The sequence below is a fragment of the Mesoplodon densirostris genome, chromosome 18 (assembly GCF_025265405.1).
Source record: "Mesoplodon densirostris isolate mMesDen1 chromosome 18, mMesDen1 primary haplotype, whole genome shotgun sequence".
Taxonomy (NCBI): domain Eukaryota; kingdom Metazoa; phylum Chordata; class Mammalia; order Artiodactyla; family Ziphiidae; genus Mesoplodon; species Mesoplodon densirostris.
The window spans coordinates 17,812,625-17,834,869 of NC_082678.1; the positions used below are offsets into that span (position 1 = coordinate 17,812,625).

The 22,245-nt window shown below is 50.7% G+C and overlaps 1 protein-coding gene across 2 annotated transcripts in view; it reads right to left on the reverse strand.

Annotated features, from left to right (window-relative positions):
- Window positions 1–4,778: 4,778 nt before the first annotated feature.
- The window catches only part of MGAT5B (alpha-1,6-mannosylglycoprotein 6-beta-N-acetylglucosaminyltransferase B), a 68,300-nt gene continuing 50,833 nt past the window's right edge, over window positions 4,779–22,245 (reverse strand). Inside the window, exons 11-18 of one of the 2 annotated variants that reach the window (XM_060080922.1) lie at window positions 21,802–21,932; window positions 21,330–21,335; window positions 14,225–14,380; window positions 13,018–13,164; window positions 12,714–12,830; window positions 7,529–7,603; window positions 6,878–7,134; window positions 4,779–6,348 (exon numbers count right to left, since the gene is read on the reverse strand). In XM_060080922.1, the coding sequence (XP_059936905.1) occupies window positions 6,150–6,348; window positions 6,878–7,134; window positions 7,529–7,603; window positions 12,714–12,830; window positions 13,018–13,164; window positions 14,225–14,380; window positions 21,330–21,335; window positions 21,802–21,932 (1,088 nt within the window). In that variant the 3' untranslated portion in view covers window positions 4,779–6,149. The remainder of the gene's footprint in view (window positions 6,349–6,877; window positions 7,135–7,528; window positions 7,604–12,713; window positions 12,831–13,017; window positions 13,165–14,224; window positions 14,381–21,329; window positions 21,336–21,801; window positions 21,933–22,245) is intronic. The other variant, XM_060080921.1, reaches the window with a different exon arrangement.

Here is a 22,245-nt window from a genome sequence, read left to right on the forward strand (position 1 = left end):
ACAACTAGAGAGAAGCCCGTGTGCCACAGCAAAGAGCCTGTGTGCTGCAACGAGTGCCGCAATGAAGATCCTGCATGAAGTTCCCTCATGCCACAACGAAGACCCGATGCAGCCAAATAAATAAACAAATAAATGTTTAAGAAAAAAGAAATGCAACAGATTTCTATATATTAATCTTGTATCCTGCTACCTTGCTGAATTCATTTATTAGGTCTAATAGTTTTTGTGTAGAGTCTTTAGGGTTTTCTATATAGAGTATATCATGCCATCTGCATATAATGACAATTTTACCTCTTCCCTTCCAATCTGGATATGTTTTATTTCTTTTTCTTATCTGATTGCTGTGGCTAGGGCTTTGGATAGTATGTTGAATAAAAGTGGTGAGTGTGGGCATCCTTGTCTTGTTCCAGAATTTAGTGGGAAGGCTTTCAGCTTTTCACTGTTGAGTATTATTGTTGGCTGTGGGTTTGTCACTAATGGCTTTTATTATGTTGAGATATGTTCCCTCTATACCCACTTTGATAAGAGTTTTTATCATGAATGGATGTTGAATTTTATCAAATGCTTTTTCTGCCTCTGTTGAGATAATGTGGTTTGTGTATTTTGTTGATGTGGCATATCACATTGATTTGCATATATTGAATCATCCTGGTAACTCTGGAATGAATTCAACTTGATCATGGTGTATGATCCTTTCTATATACTGTTGGATTGGTTTGCTAATATTCTGTTGAGTTTTGTTTGCATCTATATTCATCAGAGATATTGGCCTATAATCATAGTGCTGTGGTCAGAAAAGATGCTTGAAATAATTTCTATCCTCTTAAATTTGTTGAGGCTTATTTTTTATCCTACTTTGTCGTCTATCCTAGAAAATGTTCCATGTGCACTTGAAAAAAATGTGTATTTTTTTAAATATATAGTGTCCTGTAGATATCAATTAAGTCCAACTGTTGTATTGTGTCATTTAGGACCTCTGTTGCCTTATTGATTTTGTCTGGATGATCTGTCCATTAATGTCAGTGGGGTATTAAGGTCTCCTAATATTGTTGTATTCCTGTAAATTTCTCCCTTTATGTCTGTATTTGTTTCATATATTTAGGTGCTCCTATATTGGGTGCCTATGTTGACGAGTGCAGTATCCTTTTCTTGTATTGATCCCTTTATCGTTAAATAGTGTCCTTCTTTGTCTTTCTCTATGGACTTCATTTTAAAGTCTATTTTATCTGATATGATTATTGTTATCCCTGTTTTCTTGTCATTTCCATTTGCATGAAATATCTTTTTCCATCCCCTCACTTTCTATGTGTCTTTCACCCTAAAGTGAATCTCTTGTAGGCAGCATATTGTAAGTGCTTGTTTTTTATTCAATCTGCCACTCCATGTCTTTTGATCAGAGCATTTAGTCCATTGATATTTAAAGTAATTATTGATAAGTATGTATTTATTGCCATTTTAAACCTGGTTTTCTAGTTGATTTTGCAGTTCTTTGTTCTTCTTTTGTTTTTCCTTTAGTGTTCTGATGGTTTTCTTTTGTATTGTGCTTGAGTTCCTTTCTTTTTGGTTTTTTGTGATTCTATTATATGTTTTATATCTGTGGTTACCCTGGTTTTCAAGTATGTTAACCCATAACTATATATGCCTGCTGTAGACTTACAGTCGTATAAGTTCAAATACATTCTACAAGACCTACATTTTTTTACTTCTCTCCCCGACATTTTGTGATTTTTTTTTTGCGGTTCGCGAGCCTCTCACCGTTGTGGCCTCTCCCGTTGCGGAGCACAGGCTCCGGACGCGCAGGCTCAGCGGCCATGGCTCACGGGCCCAGCCGCTCCGCGGCATGTGGGATCTTCCCGGACCGGGGCACGAACCCGTGTCCCCTGCATCAGCAGGCGGACTTTCAACCACTGCGCCACCAGGGAAGCCCCATTTTGTGATTTTGATGTCCTATTTTACATCCACATGTTTATCCTTTGCTGTTAATTACAGTAATAATCACTTTTACAAAAATATTTTGATTATTTTTTAATCTATGTACTGGCTTATTTAAGTGATCTTCAGTCCTTTGATATATTTGCCTTTCCTGTTGTGTTGTTCCCTTTCCTATTGATTCTTCTTTTCTATTTAGAGAAGGTCTTTCAATATTTCTTTTAGGTTAGGTTTAGTATTGCTGTATTCTTTTAGTTTTTGCTTGTCTGAGAAATTCTTAGTGTCTCCTCCTATTCTAAATGATAATCATGCTGGGTAGAGTATCCTAGGTTGCAGATTTTTCCTTTTCAGTACTTTGAATATATTATCCCTGCTGGCCTGCAAAGTTTCTGTAGAGAAATCAACTGATAGCCTTATGAGGGTTCGTTTGTAACTGACACTTTTTCTCTTGCTGTCTTTAGAATCCTATCTTTAACTTTTACCATTTTAATTATGACATGTCTTGGTGTGGGCCTGTTTGGGTTCATCTGTTTGGGACCCTCTGTGCTTCCTGTAGCTGGATAACTGTTTCTTTCTCTAGGTTTGGGAAGTTTTCAGCCATAAGTTCTTCAAATACATTTTAAATCCCCTTTTCTTTTCCTTCTGGAACCCCTATTATGTGTAGGTTGGCACATTTTATATTATTCCATAGATCTCGTATATTGCCTTCATTTTTTTTTTATTTGTCTTTCTGTCTGCTGTTCTGATTGGGTGATTTCCATTATTCTATCTTCCAGATCACTTATTTGTTCTTCTGCATTATTTAGTCTGCTATTCATTGCCTTTAGCTCAGTTTTTATCTTGGCAATTGAGTTGTCTAATTTTGACTGGTTCCTCTTTATAGTTTCTAGTCCCTTGTTACAGTGATCTATATTTCTATCAATAATCTTTCTTCATTCCTTTAACATTTTTATTACCTCCTTTTTGAATTTGGGGTCTGGTCAACTGAAGAGGTCTGTTTCATTGTTTGTTTTTTCAGGGGATTTCTCTTGTTCTTTTAATTGGGAGTAGTTCCTCCACTTTTTCATTTTACTTAAATTCTCTGTCTCTGAATTTAGGAGAAACAGTTTTCTCCTGTGGTCTCGAAGGGCTGCTTTTACATGGGAGTGACCCGGTATAGACTGTGTGAGTCCAATATTTTTGGTGTGAGGGCTGTTTTTGGTATGGATGTCTGCCACATCTTTCCTCAGGGTGTGCTGGCTGTTGTCCCTTTGATAGGGGGTGTGTTTGGTGTCGTGACCAGAGCCTGCACTGGATGTTGGGTGGGTCCTCCTCTTTGCTCTGTGGTTGTCACAGCTATGTTGGGGGCAGGGTCTGCTCCCCAGCTGTTGGAATAGAAGCTCCCAGATCCGGCTCTAAGCTGCAGTGTGAGGTAGGTGGGACTGGAGCACTTCTGCTGGGAAAAGAACCCTTGTGTATTCCTCACCAGGGGTTGCCCACAGGGGACATGCAATTCTGTGATGCTGCCCGACACCCAGTGTGCCTACCAACAAAGTCAGCTGCTGCTGGACCTGTCCCTGAACCTGCCCCTGCTGAGGGAGTGCTGATAATAGGCTCAGATGTCAGCCCTGCCCCCGCAGTGTATGCACTCAGAGAGCCCATGGCCACTGTAGCCACGCCCCACCTGAGCACACTGACAGCAGGGGTCTTATATGGCAGACTTGCGCCCCGTCTTGCACGTGTTAACAATAGTGCCCAGACCATATTCCAGGCCCTTTGGGCTGTTTCCACACAGCTAAATCAAGTGTTCTCCCTGGGTCTGTCCGGTGAAGCCCCAGCCACTGTGCATACTAGCAGTAGCATGTTTTGGGCTGAGAAGTGTGGAGACGTGGCCGCTGTCGGTGCTGGTCTCTCTCTACCCTGCCTGGCAGCAAGTCAGCACCCACACACACCTCCCGAGCAAATGGTGAAGGGGGATCCCAAGGCGAGGAACCTTTCCTCTTTCAGAGCTCCCTCCCAGGGGCCCAGTTTCCATCCTGCTTTGTTTTTTTTCTTCTTTCCTACCTGGTTACAAAGAGATCTTTCTTACAGCTTTGGTTGTGAAAGATCTTCTGCCAGCTTTCAGTTGGCTTTCTGGGAGAACTCTTCCACCTATAGATGTATTTGTGATGTTTGTCGGGGGAGGTGAGCTCTGTGTCCTTCTATGCAATCTTTTAAAATTTTTGGCTGCATTGGGTCTTTGTTGCTGCGTGCAGGCTTCCTCTAGTTGCGGCGAGCGGGGGCTTCTCATTGTGGTGACTTCTCTTGTTGCAAAGCATGGGCTCTAGGTGCGTGGGCTCAGTAGTTGTGGCTCGCGGGCTCTAGAGTGCAGGCTCAGTAGTTGTGGCGCACGGGCTCAGTTGCTCCGTGGCATGTGGGATCTTCCCAGACCAGGGCTCGAACCCGTGTCCCCTGCATTGGCAGGCGGATTCTTAACCACTGCGCCACCAGGGAAGTCCCTACTCTGCCATCTTGATCTCCCTCCCCTAGTTAGTCTTCTTATCATGACCTGGCTCAGGCTGTCATCAAAATGCATTTATGTTCTCTGACCTCACAGCAACCACAGCCAGCAGAGGCCAGCCCCAGGTGAACAGAACTGGATCCAGCCCTGCTGGTCAAGCGGGGTCCCTGGAGTCACAGTGCCGGAGTGCCGGGAGGGGCCGTGGACTTCTGGTGCCCGCAGGGACTTCCTTTAGGCAGCCTGACACAGCACCAACTTTGTAGCTGGAGTGACAATGTGGAGGAGGGGCCCGGGGGCCCCAGATATTCACCCCCTCACTCCTCCAGGCCTGGGCGTCCCAGGAAAAGATGAGAAATAGCACAGCTCCTCCTCTGCACCTCACATCCCAATAAAATATTTATTATTTCAAGAAATCTTAAAAAAAAAAAAAAAGAGAGAGAAAAGAGTATCTCTATTGCTTTCCCCCGACAGGTCAGGTCCTTGATGACTGTTGAGTTTCTGTGGCCACAGGAGCTGCCCAGGCCGAGAGGGCTCTCTGATGGGAGGTATCCACCTTCAGGCCCTGCCCTCTGGACTCAGGGCCCTGTGGCTGTCTCCCTGGAAGGGAGGAGGGGCAGGCCTAGGTGAGTGGGGCGGGTTGCCTGGGAGTGGGATTAAAAACGGGGGTGGGGTGGCAGTGTTTCTGACGGCCCGATCTGTTTCCTCAGGCAGCGCTCAGGGTGAAGGGGGAGGCATGCCACACAGATGGACGGCTGGATCCAGAGGCGGTTTGAGGCTGGAGGAAGCTGGAGGTTAGGGACACAGACACAGCATTGATGGGGCAGGGGTGGCTACGTGGGGATAGCAGGCCTGGGCATCCAGGAACTGGGCCACGTGTGCCATGGGGCTGAAGCTTCATCCCAAGCCTACAAAAGATGCTTAGGAGGTGGGGGCAGGGTAGATTCTAGAGCCTGTTCTCAGAGGCTGGGGTGGGGACTGAGGCTTTGGAAACAAATCCACGGTCTGGAATCGCAGTCATGCTGGGATAGGTTTCAGGAAATGCCCAAAGTGAAGAAAGTTGGAATAAGCAAGAGGGAAACAATTCAACCCAGGGTCTAAGTGGTCCCTGCAACCCTAACTCTGGTGCCCAAGTGTGGAAGGGAGGGGGAATTTGGGAAAACAGGAGGGGTGGGGCTGCGGCGGCATGAACAGGGTCCCCCAGCCTGGCCTTCCCCCAGTCCCCGGCCCTTTCTGTCCACACCCCAAACAACTCCACAGGGACAAGGCTGACCCCTCATGCATCACTCCCCACTCTGTGGACCCTCCAGTGGGCCACTGGGCAAGCATCACCCTGTTTCCTCTATCGTATGCCCAGAGGCCCCATCCTTGGGCCCAAGAAGGACAAAGGCCCGCACTCCATCTGGTCCAGATCTGGTCTTGCACAAAGCAAGGGGCCTCCGACCACCTGCTCCTGGGCCAGTGGGACCCTCTAACCAACCCCCAGCTGCTTGCCCACAACGCTGCCACGAGCCCTCGGGGTGAGAACAAGGAGTCTGCCTAGGGTGGGCACGAGGCACTCGGCAGACTTGCCTCCCTCCCCAGACCTGCGCACCTATTGGCTTGGCCCACGTCCTGGCCAAGAAAGGAGGCTCCAGCCTTGGGGCTTTGGGGCGGGTGTGGGGGGTGGTAGGGCGGGTCGCTGGAGCTCAGAATCTGCTGGTGCTTTCTCCTGCGGCGGGGAGGGCCAGCCGGGTGGGCGCCCTCACAGACAGTCCTGGCACAAGGCCACCTGGCCCTTGCGGAAGTCTCGGCAGGGGCAGAGCCGGCGGTACTTGGTGCTGGAGCCGGCGCAGCTGAAGAGCAGAGGCTCCTTCTGCAGGAAGCACTCCTGGCCCGGCTGGGCAAAGGCCGGGTACAGGTGGTTCATCTCCGACTCGGTGCCATCACAGGGCACCTGCAGCCTGGGTGGGCACCAACGGAGGTGGTCACTGAGCGGACGGGGCGGGGGCTGCCCCAGCCTGGCACTGCCCACTCCCTCTCCCTAGCCCATCCCATTCCAGACCCAGGGAGATGTCTCTAGGAGGCGCCAGAACAAATGCTGGGCTGCAGCTCCTCCGCGCCCCTGCTGTGAGAGAGGAGAGTGGGCAGGAGGGCGGGGGCCCCAGGCTCACCCATCAGGAGGAACCTGGGGCAGCCTCTGTGGCCTGGACCTAGAAGATGCCCAGACAGGCTGGGCAGGGGCTGAGGGAGGGATGAGGAGGTCAGGGACTGGGCAGGGAGCTGCCCCTAGTGGTTTGGGGCAGAGGCTTTGCCAAGAGTGGGCAGCTGTGCTGTGGATACCTGCCCGGAAGGTCCCTTCTGGATCCTTCCTGACTCACTGGAAAGCACTGCATGCCCCCACTGCTGGCAGGGCCGGGAGCAAGGCGGCCACGGGAGCAAAGGAGCTACAGGTGAGGTCAGCTGGGCCGGGTCGGGCCGGGGCTCACTCACGTCTGGAAGGCGTCCTGGCTGTTGAGGAATGGGAAGAAGGAGGGCTCGCAGATCAGCCCGTGGTCCAGGCAGGCGTCCGTGCAGGCCCTCCCAGCAGCGGCCAGCCAGGCCCGGAGGGAGTGCGCTGGGGGCCAGGCCCCAGGGGCCAAGCTGGCATTGCGGGCCCACTTGAGGTGAGTGGCGTTGGGGGCCAGGATGAAGGGGCTCTCCGGGGCTCGGGCCCCTGGGGGGGCAGGGCCTGGGGCCACACAGAAGTCCTGCCCAGAGGAAAGCAGTGTCAAGAGGGAAAATGGAATACCTCACTCACAACCCATCCTGTGGGTAGGGGTTGCAGGGGGAGGGTCTTCACTACTCCCCAACTCACTCACTAAACTTCTAAACAACTGTGTAATAAAAATGAAAAATGAGTCTTTGCATTTCTGTGCTGTGATATGGGGGTTGGGACTCGAGCTGGGGGCCCAGGGCAGGGGCGCCCCAGGCCTGGTCTCTCAGCAGTACTGCTTGGCTCCACCCATCTCCAACCCCGCGGGGAAGGAAACAGACTGGAGGAGGACCTGAAGGTTAAAGCACGCTGCACCCTGGGCAGAGGTGGGTCCTCAGACACTGGAGCCAGCTCGGCCCCTGGAGACAGAGAGCGGGGGACCCACCTACCTGGTGCTGGATGTAGGCATGGACCCGCTCCAGCATCCCCTCACACGTGTACTCGTAGGGCAGGTAGGGGTCCACCTGTGAGCGAGACAGGCAGACACGTGGCGCAGGAGAAGCCCTGCGCCTCCCCAGACCTGGCTGCTCGGCCTTGGGAGCAGAGATCTGGGGGCTCTCACGGCCTGCACCCAGAGAGCTGACCACCCTATCCACGCAGATGACCTGCTCCCCGGCGCACCCTTCAGTGGCCCTCAGGGGGGCTCACGACAGCTCATCCCTCCCTGGCCCCCTCCCAGTTCCACTGAGCGCTTCTCCTCTTTCCGTAAAGCTCAGCATTCCATCCCCTCCTCGGCTGTGATGCCTGCTTTTCTCCAGCCAACCACCGGATGCACCCTCCCCTCTTAGACGTCACCTCCTCCAGGAAGCAGACCCAGAGCTCCACCCCCTCTCCTGTTAAAGGACCACTTTCCTTTGCACACACCCCAGGCTTCCCCAGTAGAGAATTAGTGCCTGTGTCATCATTTCTGATTTATCCCTTGTCTCCCTCAGGTCATAAGCCCCATGGGCTGTGGGACCACGACTTGTTCACCATTGAATCCCTGGTGCCTGGCACAATGCCTGGTACACAGCAGTCACTGAGGAACTAGTCATGGAATGAAAAAGCATCCCCAGCTCTGCCTGTGCTCTGCCCAAGATGTGGAAGTTTCACGCAAAGCAACACAGGGTATCTCCCAGCCTGACGGAATGAGATGACATTTGTGAGGCTTCCTGCCCAGACCAGGCACCCGGGAGCTACATGAACTAGGTGCCCCCAAAGGGAGGCCACATACCCTCAGTCTAAATATCAGAGTTATAGAACAACGCATGCTGGGGCCGACGGGACCAGATGGATTTGGTAGCTGGGGCGCAAGGAGCAAGGGGAACGGAAGAGGTGATGAGGAGGCCGCCTCCCCAGCGCGGGTACCCCCACCTCCTCTCCACTCTTCTTACCTGGCCACCCCCTCCCTGTTTACAGCAACCCTCGGTGGCCCAGCACACAGCCTCCTTGGAGGAAACTGTCGGCCAGGCGGGTGGGAGGCGAGATCGCGGTGACCTGGGAGATGGTCCACCTCAGACTCAGAGGAAGGTCTGTTTTAGCCTTTGGCCCCACCCCCCACTCCCCAACGTGTGTGTTGGCACCATACCCAGCCCAGCCGCCTCCTGTTAATGCCGTTTCCCTGCCAGCAGCTCCAGCATCAGGCAGTTTCAGGCCAGGTAGTGAAATCTTGCTGGTGTGCCCAAGTCCTTTCTCCTCATCAGAGATGGGTGTGTCAGAACCCAATCAGGCTGCGCTGGGTCCTGCCTCCTGTGGACCCCACCTTGAAGGGCTGGAGGCCCATCCTGGGCCCTCTGGCCCAGGGGACATCCCCGACTTCAAGCTGAGGAGGGTCTCAGGGAAGCAGCAGCTGCCACCAGGACTGATTCTCGGGACAAGGCCCCACCCATCTGACCTTGCCCCAGTTCTGACTTCGCCTGCACTGTAAGCCGGTGTCCTTAATCCTGGGGCAGTTCTGGGATCCCAGAGGACCCCCAGGGCCACATGCAGCCACCACTTCGCAGCCCATCAACCAGCACAGCCTTTCCAGCCCTGAGCTCCACACAGCCAAGCCCAACCCCAGCTGATGGCCACTGAGGCCCTGGCCACCAGCTGCTGCCCCAGGGGATCCCCAGTCGCCTCGGGTCCAAGACTTTAAGTCCTGGTTATAAATAAACCCCCCAGAGAAGAGATTTCCCCTCCAAATGTCACCCTGCCTGCTCCTGGCGGCAGCCACCGAGTTATCCCCCACGTGGTTCGAAGCCCGTCACATGGTGATTCTAAGCCCCCCTCCACCCGTGCGAGGGAGGGGACCATTCGCAGCAGCCACGTCCTACCTGCCGTGAATCTCCCACCGGAGGAGCCAGCCTGCCTGGAAATTACCCCCATTAGGTCTAATTACAGGTGTGCACGGTGATCCGTCTGGACAGAATGGCAGGTGCTGGTCCTGCTGGGATTGCTGGCCTGTGATGATGAGGGGGGAAGGGGCGGGAGCAGGTGCTGGCATCCCCCCCTACCTCCTTCCCCTCACCTCGAATGGCCTCACCCTAGACGGAGGGCAAGCCCACCCCCACCTGGAGCCTCCTGGCTGCTTGCTGGGTGCCTCAGGTCTCTCTCACCCCTCCTCCCTCAGCCCGCAAAAGGCCCCACGACGTGCAGGAGCTGCGCCCCCTGATGCGGGCCCTCACTCGCTCTCTCAGCTCCTGCCAGCTGTCTCTAAGGCAGTTTTCTAAAACAGGATGATCAGAGTTACCCACGGTGCTTGTTTGAAACGCAAACGCCAAGGCCGCACCGGTCCTTTTAAATCAGAAGCTGGGGATGGGCCCAGGAATCTGCATTTTAAACACCACCACCACCACCACCACCCCTCCCCACCCAGGCAATTCTTGGGTAAAGGGCTAACTGCCCAAGAGTCAGGGTGGGGGTGGGATGGCTAAAGGCAGGGGGGCCACGGGCTGGTTTGGGGTCCAGCTGCAAGTCAGCCGGACGAATTTGCAGTACCTTGGTTTCTGGACCCTTTTGTTATTGATTTTTAATTAACTAACAATTAAACAGATGTTCATGTTTTTAAAAATCAAGAGAAAACAAGGCAAAGCAAGTTCTCCTCTGACCCCAGACGCCCAGCCCCTTCCCCAGGACAGGCACTGTTATCAATTTCTCGTGTGTCCAGCCAGAAATAACGCGTGAATAGATGAGAATGCTCACACGCACAGACGCCCCCCAACATACACCCCTGTTTAGGTCTGCGGCTGGGAACATGGCTCTCCACAGGGCTGGGATCTCGCTCACTCAGTCACAAGGGATCTTGAAGGTGGAGCCAGACCTGAGGCCTGGGGGTGGACAAAAGCCTTCCTGGTCCCCTTCCCACCCCGCCCCTGCCCCCCTGGGGTGGAAGCCCCTGAGGGTTGCTTTTGCAACGGGTGCAGAGAGGGAGCAGGAACAGAGTGTGGGATGGGGGTCCCCTGCAGGGCAGCTTCCCACAGCACCCTCCCCCATACCGTCTGTCGGGGGTGGGCGGCTTTTTCTAGCTTGCTCAGCCCAATGTTGAGAGCTGACACCTGCCCCTCCCGGTTCAGCCTCAGCCAGCGGTAGATGGAGTTGTGGGAAAAACACCCCGGTTTCCTCATTTCTCAGGACAATCCGGGATGCGAGTACCCCACCTCTCGTAGGTCCCGCCGGCATTGAGCACCAGGTGCCTGAAGGCAGGGGTAACCTTCTTGATAACACACCCTGACTCACTGGCACTCCAGGACCTTCCTTCCTGGGATCACCCCCCAAATAAACTACTTGTGCTCAAATCCCTGCCTGGGGTCAGCTCCGCGAAGAACCCAATCTCAGCCTGGGACCTGGAGGAACTTCCAGCAGAGGAGGATTTGTTTAAGCGGATGCTTAAGAGGGGGCGGGGGGCTCTCCCTGCACCACTGGTGGAGGTCCAGGGGTTCAGCCACTTCGCGGGTCAACCTGGCCACATCTGCCAGAACCAGAGATGCACCTAGGCTGTGACACAGCAGTTTCCTTGGTACTTTCACTAGAGAAACGCTCACACCCAGACAGGAGGGAAGGACGAGAGTGGGGTGGGTAGAGGAAGGGAGTGGGCAGGGATTTTCTGGGGTCATTTGCTGAGGGGGTGGGCTAAGGCTGGGAGTGCCAAATGGAAGGGACTGATCCATGGGATGCAGGAGGGTGTTAAAAAGAAAAAAAAATACAGGGACTTCCCTGGTGGCACAGTGGTTAAGACTCTGAGCTCCCAGTGCAGGGGGCCCGGGCTCAGTCCCTGGTCAGGGAACTAGATCCCACATGCCGCAACTAAGAGTTCGCATGCCACAACTAAGGAGTCGGCGAGCCACAACTAAGGACCCCGCCTGCTGCAACTAAGACCTGGTGCAACCTAATAAATAAATAAAATTAAAAAAAAAAAAAAAACTGGCAGTCCAGTGGTTAGGACTCAGCACTTTCACTGCCGGGGCCTGGATTCAATCCCTGATCAGGAAACTAAGATCCTGCAAGTTGCATGGCACGGCCAAAAAAAAATTAAAAAAATATGCAACCCTGCCTCACGGTCAGGACAACCAGGCAGGGCGCTGGACCCAAAGCTAAGCCCTTAAGACCGCATGGGGCATCGATGCGTGCTGGCCTCTGCCCCAAGCCCGGCAGTGTCCCCAGCTCCCCAGACAGCTGTGTGTCCTCCTGGGCAGGGCCCTCCCTTGTGGCGGCCCCTGCCCCAGCAGCCTAATGCTCTCTGATTCTGCCACAAGTCTGCCCAGAGCAGCCCAACCACCTCCAGCGCCCCACCAGGGAGGGCACGCTCAGTGACCTTGGTGATGGGCAGAGAAGGGGACCTGACAGGAGTGGGGTTTTTTGCTCAGCCTGGTGTCCGAGCTACAGCAAGAAATGGGTCCAGAGGGATCACAGAGAACAGGGCCGCCCCTGCCCCCTGTGCTCACACAGTCTGCCCGCTTCTCAAAATGAAGGGACCGCGAGAGCACACACGCACAGGGAGCCATCAGAAGCCACAAAGGTGCCCATCGGGGAGAGGAGCTGCACAAGCCCCTCGTTGCCCTCCGCCCACACCCACCAACACTTACTTGCCGGAGGAAACGCAGAACAAGAACACTCTACCCACTTGCTATGCAAAGGTGGCACCACACAGACCTGGTCTGAAATGCAGGGCTTCAGCCCCACCCAACTTGCTGACTCTAAACCTGCGCTTTAACAAGATCCCCAGGTGATCTGTATGCACATTATAGTCTGAGATGTGCTGCTAAAAGACCACAGAGACAAAGAACCTTCAAAGGTTCAAAGAGTTCAAAGAACCTTCACGCATTCATCCTGAAAACATTTACTCAGCACTTAACCTGTGCTAGGAGTGCTCACAGGACCTGGCCCCCAGAGACACGCGATAAATGATTCTGGATCCAGGGCCGCCCTGTAAGGCTGTGCAGGTTGCTCACAGCACAGAGGCAGGTTTTCCCCCCACTCCCTCAACAAACACACACGCATCCAAGTTGCCAACCCAGGCCTGCAAGTCTGAATTCACCAAGAGGAGCATCTTTTTCTAATTATAGCAAAGACCCAAAGTTTAGGATATTGGTGGTCCTGACTGGATCCGAGCCTCACCTGGGTCCTCACGATGGCCTTGATGGCTGCTTCAAGCTCCTCTGAGTCGTTGTAGTTGACGGTCCACACGTGGGGCTTGCCAATGAAGTTCTCTGCGTAGGGATGCTGGGAGAACACCTAGCCAGGGCACAGAGACGGGAGGCTTCTTCCTCTGCCTGCCAGGCTGGGCTGCGTGAAGAGCAGGAGCCCCCCACCCATCTGTCCCATCTCTCCCTTCACCCCATGTCTCAGTCTCCCCCTTCCAGGAACTGCAGGGGTCCCATCTCGGACCCTCCCGATGTGGGACCAGGCCCTTCCCACTCACCTCTCTGGAGGTGGGTTTGCCCCGGAAGAACTCATGGTTGAGCGAGCTGTGGGGCGGGCTGAAGCGGGACTGCAGGAAGACACAGCCGTTGGCGATGGCCTCCAGCGGGGCAGGGCCCTCGTAGGGGAAGCCAAACCCTATGAAGAGCTGCAGAACCGAGGTGGCACGATGGTCAGGGAAGGTTGGGTATCACAGCCGAGGAGCCCCAGGAAGCTGGGAGCGAGGCTGGGGTTGGGACATTCACAGGAGGCAGCTGGGGCAGCAGAGAGCCCAGAGCAGCTGTGCGCCTCAGCCACTGTGACATCAGGACGTCTACTTAGGTCCTATCAGTGGTCTCCTCCTGCTCTAAAGGCTATGACTCTGGAGGGGAAAAGAACAAGGGTTCCCAAGCTTAGAAGGCTTCAGGCCACTCCTACAGCTGACCTCAAAGGACCTTTACTCATTCACCCAAAAAACATTCATTCAGTACCTGACTTGTACTAGGAGGGCTCATAGGGTTGGCCCCTGAAAGGTGATCAATAAGTGATTCTGAATCTGGGATTGCCACGTAGGGTTGTTCAGGCTGCTCACTGCACAAAGATACCCTCTCTCCACCCCGAGACACACACACACACACACACACACACACACACACGCACACGCACACGCACACACACACACACACACACACACACCCAAAGACATAAGTTATGGTGAGAACAGGACAGGACCTGGCAGCTGGCACTTCAGGGCCCAACAGGAGGATCACGCTCCAGGGACACAGTTCAGGGAATTCCAGAAGCAGTTCGTCAGAACTAGTGGCCCGATGGAACTCCAGCCAGGCTGCTCCCCGTCCCTTTGCCCCCAGCCTGCCCTTCCACCCTCTCAGTGGCTCTGAAAGCCAGGTCCAGGAGTCAGCTGGGCTGGACTGGTGTTGGGGCGGGGGGCAGGTGGGCAGCCCAACTCCTCTTCACCATCACTGAGCCCCACTCAGGTCCCTTTCACTGTGGGGCCTCCCCTGCCTGATGGCCATCCCCATCTCTGCCCCCAGCTCTGACCAGCCCCTAAGAGACCCAGACACGAGGCTCAGGGCAGCAGAGTGTGCTGGGCATGTCCACACGTAGAGGGGGCCACAAGTGATGGTGGCAGGCGTGGCAGGCACATATGGGCACCTCCTGGACATCTATGGCTGGGCTGGGGTGAGGATGGAGGACGGGGTGGGGCTCACCTTGGCCTTGCGCAGCAGCTGCTGGAACTCGGGCTGCGGCAAGAGGCCGTGGTTCTTCACGAAGGCCGGGACTTCGGGGGGCCGCTGGCTCTCGTAGTACACGGTGCCGTGTATCTCCATGTACTTGTTCAGGATGCTCAGGAACTTCTCCTTCCCCTGGAAGAGGAGGAGGAGGGGATGGGAGCCTTGCTCCAACCTCAGACGGCAGAGCCAGCTGAAGAGACACCCATGGTCAGGAAGTCGGAAAACATGGGGCCAGTCTCAGTTCGGCCCCTAACCAGCTGTGTGACCCTGAGGAGGCCCCTGCCCACTCTGGTCCTCAATTTCTTTATCTATGAGTTACAGAGGTTGGATTAGACCAGAGGCCTCCAGACTATTTTTAGCCACGGACCTGTTTTCTTTCCCAAGGTCTCCTACAGAGACCAACATTTAATTGTATCCAGCTGGAGCTACTTGGCCTCCCCTGAATCCCTGATGACCTCCAAGGACCTCTGAGGAGGCATGGAGCATAGGTGAATACATAACACCTCAGCGTCCGGGCACCCATCTGACCCTACGGCCAGGGCCCTGAGCTGGGAGCTGCGGTCTGTGTAGGACCTCGACAGGAATAAGCATGGGATCAGCTGCTGGGTTCTCTTTTTTAGAGCTTTTCTGAGGCTTGCAGAAGAGAGGGAGGGGAAAGTAGCTTCGAGATCACGCAGAAGGGTGGGGCGTGGGGCTCTCTTCAGGGAGGATTAGTTCCCAACAGGCCAATGGGTCAGAGGAAAAGAACTCATGGTTCCCCAGGTCCCGCCGGCCAGCATATCAGACCGCCATGAGCTCCAGCCCAGGTTCACTTTATAAACCACAGCTCTTGAAGAATATTATCAATGGACATCAGAATAATTGTTAACAATTCACATTTCGAAACTCAAATCGTATACATTTTTCACAAGGAGGCTTTCCACTTTGGGTAATGCAGATCAGCCCTGCCTCTGAGAATGACCAGGAAAAACGGGAAAATGTAAAAAACATCTATGAAGGTCCTGAAAAATCTAACAAAGAATGAAGAATTACAAGGCCAAGACCTGGGAGAAGGAGGAAAAGAGATTGCTGAGGCCAGTGTTGGGGTTGGTTTTCCTCCTGGGGGCACCTGCTGATTCCAGGGGCAGCATCTAGGCAGCTAAGCAGACCTGAGAGACAAAAGTCAGAGTTCGGGGCCTGCCAAAGATGGGGAGCCCTGATGGAAATCCACACTTTGGGTTGGAACTCTGAGGAGTTACAACCTGGAAGAAAGGGGGGACCAGAACTAGAGCAGCTCTGGCAGGGGCTGAATCCTTTTAAAATTGTCTCAATCACTATCATTGGTTGAGGTGATCTGGGATTGCTAGGGCCCCAGCTGTGATCCAAGAATAAAAGTAAATCCACTCTGGAAGAAGAGAGCATCACCCTTGACCTCAAATTATTTCTACAGTTTTTCATATTCACTTTCCAGAACTACCTAGAGGTAGTTTTTCTCAAAAAGAATAAAAAAGAAAAGAAAAGAAAAAGGAACCAGTGAAGTCCCAATCAAAATCCCAGCAGGCTTTTTAAAATAGGAATTGACAAGCTAATTCTAAAACTCATTTGGAAATGCAAGGACCTAGAAGAGACAAAATAACTTTGAAAAAGAAGAAGAAATTGGGCAGACTTATATTACCTGATTTCAAGACTTATTGTAGAGTTACAGTAATCAAGACAGTATGATATTGGCATCAAGAGAGACAGATCAACAGAACAGAACAGAGAGTCCAGAAATAGACCTACACATGTAGGGTCAATTGAATCCTGACAAAGATGCAAAGACATTTCAGCAGAGGAAGGATAATCTTTTCAACAAACAGTCATGGATCACTCTATATGTAAAAAAAAAAAAGGAAAGGGAAGGGAAAAAAGGTCTTCAACCCATACTTCATATCATATATAAAAGTTAATTCAAAATGGATCACAGACTTAAATGTGAACCTAAAACTATAAAACCCATAGGAGAAAAATCTTTGTGACCTGGGGTTGGACAAAGATTTCTTGGATACACCAAAAGCACAATCCCTAAAAGAAAACACTGGACTTCATTAAAATTAAAAACTTTTTGCTCTTTGAAAGATGCTGTTAAGAGAAAGACAAGCCACAGCCTGGGAGAAAATTTTTGCAAAGCATCTATTTGTTAAAGAACCTATATCCAGAAAATGTAAAGAACTCTAACCACTCAATAATAAGAAAATAAACAACCCAATCTTTTAAATGGGTAACATTTTTGAAGGTATTTCACCAAAAAAGATAAACGGAAGACAAATAAGCACACAAAAACATCTTCAACATCCTTAGTCATTAGAGAATTACAAATTAAACCCACAATAAGATAATACCGCACACCTGTTAAAATGGCTAAAATTAGAAAGACTGACCATGCAAAGTATTGATGAATTTGTAAAGGAATTGGAACTCTCATACATTGCTGGCAGGATTGTAAAATGGCAAAACCACTTTTCTTAAAATGTTAAACATAGTTCTACAATATGACCCAGCCATTCCACTCCTATGTATTTACCCACAGGAATGAGAGCGTATATGTATACAAAGATTTGTAAGTGAATGTTCATAACAGCTTTATTTGTAATAGCCAAATACTGGAAACAACCCAAATGTCCACTAACAGGTGAATGGATAAATAAAGTGTAGTCCATCCATGCAATGGAATACTACTCAGCAATAAAAAGGAATGAACTATCGTTACATGCAACAGGATGAAGGAATCTCAAAATAATTATACTCAGTGAGAAAATCCAGACAAAAATGAGTATATACCATATGATTCCATTTATATAAAATTATATCAATAGAAAATGAAAACTAATCCATAGTGACAGAAAGCAGATCACTGGTTGCCTGGAGATGAGGAGGAGAGGAGAGATGGGAGGAAGAGATGCCAAAGGGAAGAAGGAAATTTCAGGGGTGGTGGATCTATTCTCTCTCAGCCATAAAATTATACACTTTAAACAAGTTTAGTGTATTGCATGTCAATTTTCCCCAATAAAGCTATTAAAATAGATGTTTAAATTTAAAAATTTAAATACCTTGATTTTTAAAAAAAATCACGTACATAAAGAGACAAGACTATATGACCAACACCCAAGAGACATGACAATAAAAACAGATTCATAGGAGATCTATATGCTGGAGTTACCAGGCACAGACTTTAAGATAAATATGCTGAATATAGTCTAGGAAATAGAAGATAAAATTTGAAACCAAATGGAAAAAAACCCCACAGTGGCAGAAACTAAAGACTAAATGGATGGATTTAACAGCAGATTAAACACAGCTGAAGAGAAACTTCACTTACTGAAAGAACAAAAGAAAACATCCAGAATGAAGCATAGAGAAACTAAAGGATGGAAACTGCAGAAAAGAGTGTTGGAGACAAGGGGATATAATGAAGATTTAATGTCTGTGTAAATGGAGTCCCAGAAGTACAGGAGAGAGACTGGGGCAGAGGCAACATTTAAAGAGAGAGTAGCTGAGAATTTTCTAAAATTAGTGAAAGATCAAACCACAGATCCAAAGAGATCTACAAACTCCATGTAGGATAAAAACAAAACAAAACAAAACAAACAAACAAGCTAAAAACCACACTGAGGCTTATCATAGTAAAATTTCTAAAAACCAAATGGAAGCCTTAAAAGCAGGCAAAGGAAAACACAAAAAAGAAATGACCTTTAAAGGAACAATCAGACCTACACTGACTTCTCAGCAGAAATGACAGAAGGCAGAGGACAAGCTAGAATTTGTACATAGTGAACATATCCTCTGAGACATTTTTAGAAAACCGAAAACAGCAGTCCCAGACTAAGTTGGTTTCTTCTGGAGACAGACAATGATTCCAAATGGAATCTCAGAGATGTAAGAAGGAACAGAGAACAATACAAAGGGTAAATGTGGGTAAATGTAAATGAATATTGACTTTGCAAAACAACAGTAGCAACAACAATAATAATAATAATAATAATATATCGTGGGGTATAAAATATTTGGAGAGTATTAAAATACCATAAAACATATAAGTTGGGGCCGGATAGAAATAAAACATTTTAAAGTTCTTTTATAACCCAATGAAACGTAAAAGTATTGGCTTAGACTTTGATAAGTCAAAGGTGCGTGTTATAACCTTTAGGGTAGCCTAAAGAGTATAAAAATATTAAGAAGATTGGAACCAAAAGAATATTAGAGTACAATTAGCTAAAGGAAGGTGGATTTTTAAAAATATATCAATGTAAAACGATAAGAAATGAGCGGAAAAGGAACATAGAACAGGTAAAAAAAAAAAAAAGAAACTAATAAAATGGTAGATTCAAAGCCAAATAATATCAGTAATCACACCAAAATTTTAAAAGGACTACTTATTATAAAACTGAATTATGGCCCTAGAAAAAAATCAAATCAAGGACATAAAGTGTTTAGAAAATGTCTCCAAAGCCCCCATTCAACTTCCTGATCCCATTACCAGAGCAGCTATGATTAACAGTTTCTTGTGCGCCTTCCTCAGATCTTTTATGCATTATAAGCAGATGTACATTTTCTTTAAAACACACATACATGCACAAATGGGTTCATGTTACATGCACAGTTGAGTAACTTTTTTTCACCTAATCATACACGTGTGTGTATTTATGTATGAAAACTTAAAGTTTTACAAAACAATAATTACTCTTAATACATATAAAGTCCTCTGATATCCTTTTACTCTATTGTTTCTAAGTTATTCTGCTTCATTTAAAAGGCTAATCAAGGCTCTCTGAGTTAAAAAAAAAGACAAATACTGCATGACCTCACTAATATGCCAAGTTGAAAAGAGTCAAACTCATAGAAACAGTAGAATGGTGTGTGTCAAGGGCTAGGCGGGGGGGGGGTGGGGGTGGGGGTGGGGGGACATATGGGTCAAAGGGGACAAACTTTCAGTTTTAAGATAAATCAATTCAGGGATTTAATGTCCAGCATGGTGATTATAGTTAATAAACCTATATTGTATACTTGAAGTTTGCTAAGAGAGTCAGTCTTAAATGTTCTCACCACACACACATGATAACTGAGGTGGTGGATGTGTAAATTAGCTTGATTGTGGCACTCGTTTCACAATATAAATGTTTATCAAGCCATCATGTTGTACACCTTCAATACATACAATTTCTCTTTGTCAATTATACCTCAGTAAACCTGAGGAGAAAAAAAAAAAAACAACCAGAGCCAAGTTGCAGTTTGAAAAGTCCACCTTAGCTCCCCCAGAAGCACTTCTGAGGCCTGGAATGTTTCCTCCAACAGCAAGGCTGGGTTTGCCCTGCGTCCGGCCAAGCAGCCTCTCTCCCATTCCTCAGTCCTTCTCCCTGGGACAGGCCCTCCTAAAACAGCAGCATCTAAGCCTTAGCCTCCAGCTCTGGGGACCCAGGATAAGACAAGCCTCCTCGGCACAACATTCACCAAAACCCTCTTCCTGACCCCGGCTGCCGCTCCCCTAAGGATGTCACGACCTCATACCCTCCTCCCTCCTCCACTTCTCGCCACCTGGTCCCCTGAACTCTAGATGGCATTTGTCCCAGGACGCTGCTGTCACCCCTTTCTTCAGCCAGCCACCTCTGCTTTCCTTGGGTCACAAAGACCAGAGCAAAGATGTCTTTTTTTGGAAGCAGCTGCTTTGAGGTCTCTTGCTGCACAGCGTTGCTCCTGGCTATCCCAGAAGCTCCTGAGCTACAGAGAAAACTGTTCTCTTCCCAGGCTTCATAACCTCTCATTCTCTTGGGGCAGTTTCTTAACAGTACTTTCTGGTACAAGCAGACACCGTCTGTGCTCGCTCCCTTGCCCAGCACCCCGGGCATCCTGGCAGCCAGCTTGTCTGGCATCAAATGAGGATGAGTCCTCGCCCCTCTCCCCACACCTGGCAGTGGGCACTGATGTCTCAGCCAGGGCTTGGACCCGTAGTCCAGCCTAATCCAGAGCTTCTCTCTGCCTCTATCCAAGGCGTCATAACCGGGGAGGCTATGTAGAGTCGGAGTTAAGTGTTCTGGCTCTTAGAGTTAGATGTGGGTTCAAATCCCAGCCCCACCACTTAACTAGCTTGTCACTCTAACCTCGTAGTTGATGGTCAAGTGAGAAAATATATGCGAGCACCTGGCAACAGTAAGATCTGGATGGACCAATATTAGCCATGGCTATGACCTCATAGGGTTGTTGTGGCACAGACCATGAGATGTCCCATAATATCGCTTTCCTCCCCCTTCCTCAGTCACAGAACTCCAGGGCTGAGCTGGGCACGTAGTTGCCGGGGGCACAGCCACTTCCAGCATCCCCTGAGACCGGGCATGGCCATGGGACCGAGACCTAGCCACAGGGCCACATGGGGAAGAGATACGCGTAACGGTCAGGCGATGTTCCTAAACCTGCCCTTCCCCAGCCCCTTCTCCTTCCTCCTCCTCCTCTCCCACCCCCTCCCAGCTGGAGGGCAGATGTAATGATTGTGCACTGTTTGTGGTCATCTTAAATGATGAGGCAAGACCAGGGTGGGAACTAAACAGGGCGGGTCAACCAGGGGAGAAGAGCCCCAGGTGTCAGGCCAGGACTGACACCTCCAGAGTTTGTCAACAGAAAAGAAGACATACTTCCATCTTGCCTCAATCACTATTATTCAGGGCTTTTCTGTGACAGCTGGACTTAATCCTAATCAACACAGCATGAGAATCATTAACTAAGATGGTCATGTGAGAGGCTTGACACGGGGTCCAGGGGCTGCTCAATGTTCCCCACGATCGGCGTCTTTATTATTAACCTTTAGCCTCATGCCGCCTGCCTTAGGTCAACAGCCCATCCTAGGAGCTGCCCGGCGCCACGCGGAGCTGGATCCTGACCTCCAGGGCCTGCCTCCCCTCAGAGGGCCCCGGGAAGAGCCTGAGACCCCGCTGTCCCCATCACCCTCCTCCCACCTTGGTCTGGTCCATCCACAGGAGCCACAAACCCTGGAAGGCCCGCCTCGGGAGCACCCCCAGGGGAGACCCTATAGAGAGTGGGGGGGGGCAGGAGGCGAAGGGAACACGTGGCATACCTGGAGCTGCCTCGTTGCCAGGGGGGCAGAGAGAAAAGAGGAGAGAGAACAAGTCAGTGGCCGGGTGAGTGGGTACCCTCCCATGCTGGCAGTGCTTCTCGCGGGACCTCGCCCTGAAGATGGGGTTCCAGTTCCTAGCCCACTCCTGCTTCTCCACTGCCTCCCACCCCACAGAATCCCCATGTCTAGCCTAAACCCCCTTCGCGGGGTTAGAGTGTCTGTTGATCCATCCGAGGGAGGGTGGAAGGTTAAGCCACTTGAATTTGTTGCAAAGCATGGGAGCAGGGAGAGGGGTGAGGCATGAGCCCCCAGGCTGGTATTTCCAAAGGCAGTTAGAGGCCTCTTTTCTGACCCATTAGTGGGGGCTGTTTTCCACCGTCGTCCAGTGCTGGGGGTGGTGGATGGGAGCCGAATCCTGGGGCTGGGAGCCCCTGGGGGCCGAGGGCTGGTGCTTGTGGTCAGCGGGGCTCACCTTCCAGATACTCGCCTCCTTGCCGTACACCACGGCCATGTTGCTGGCCTTGCCGCCTTTGATGAGCTGCTTCTCCGTCTCGTTGAGCTCCTGGGTCACGAAGCCCATGAAGGAGTTGTCCGGGGTGTGAGCTGCAGCCAGACCACGAGGTCAGTAAGACGGTTACCAGGCAGCCAAGGGCACACCCTGGGTCTACCCGGCCCCGCCCCATCAGAGGGCTCCCTGTTTGGCAAGGATGGGGAAGGGGGCTGGGAGGTAAGGGGTCCTGTTTGGGGCCGGAAGAGCATCAGTGCCCTGGCCCCCTTCCACGGCATCTCCTACCACCTACCCAGCCCTCTCTCCACGCAGCCCTTTGCTCACAAGGCCCTGCTGAGAGGTCTTTCCTGACCCCAATTCCACTCTGTCTCCTTTCCCTGCTTTATTTTTTGTCCCAGCACTCACTGA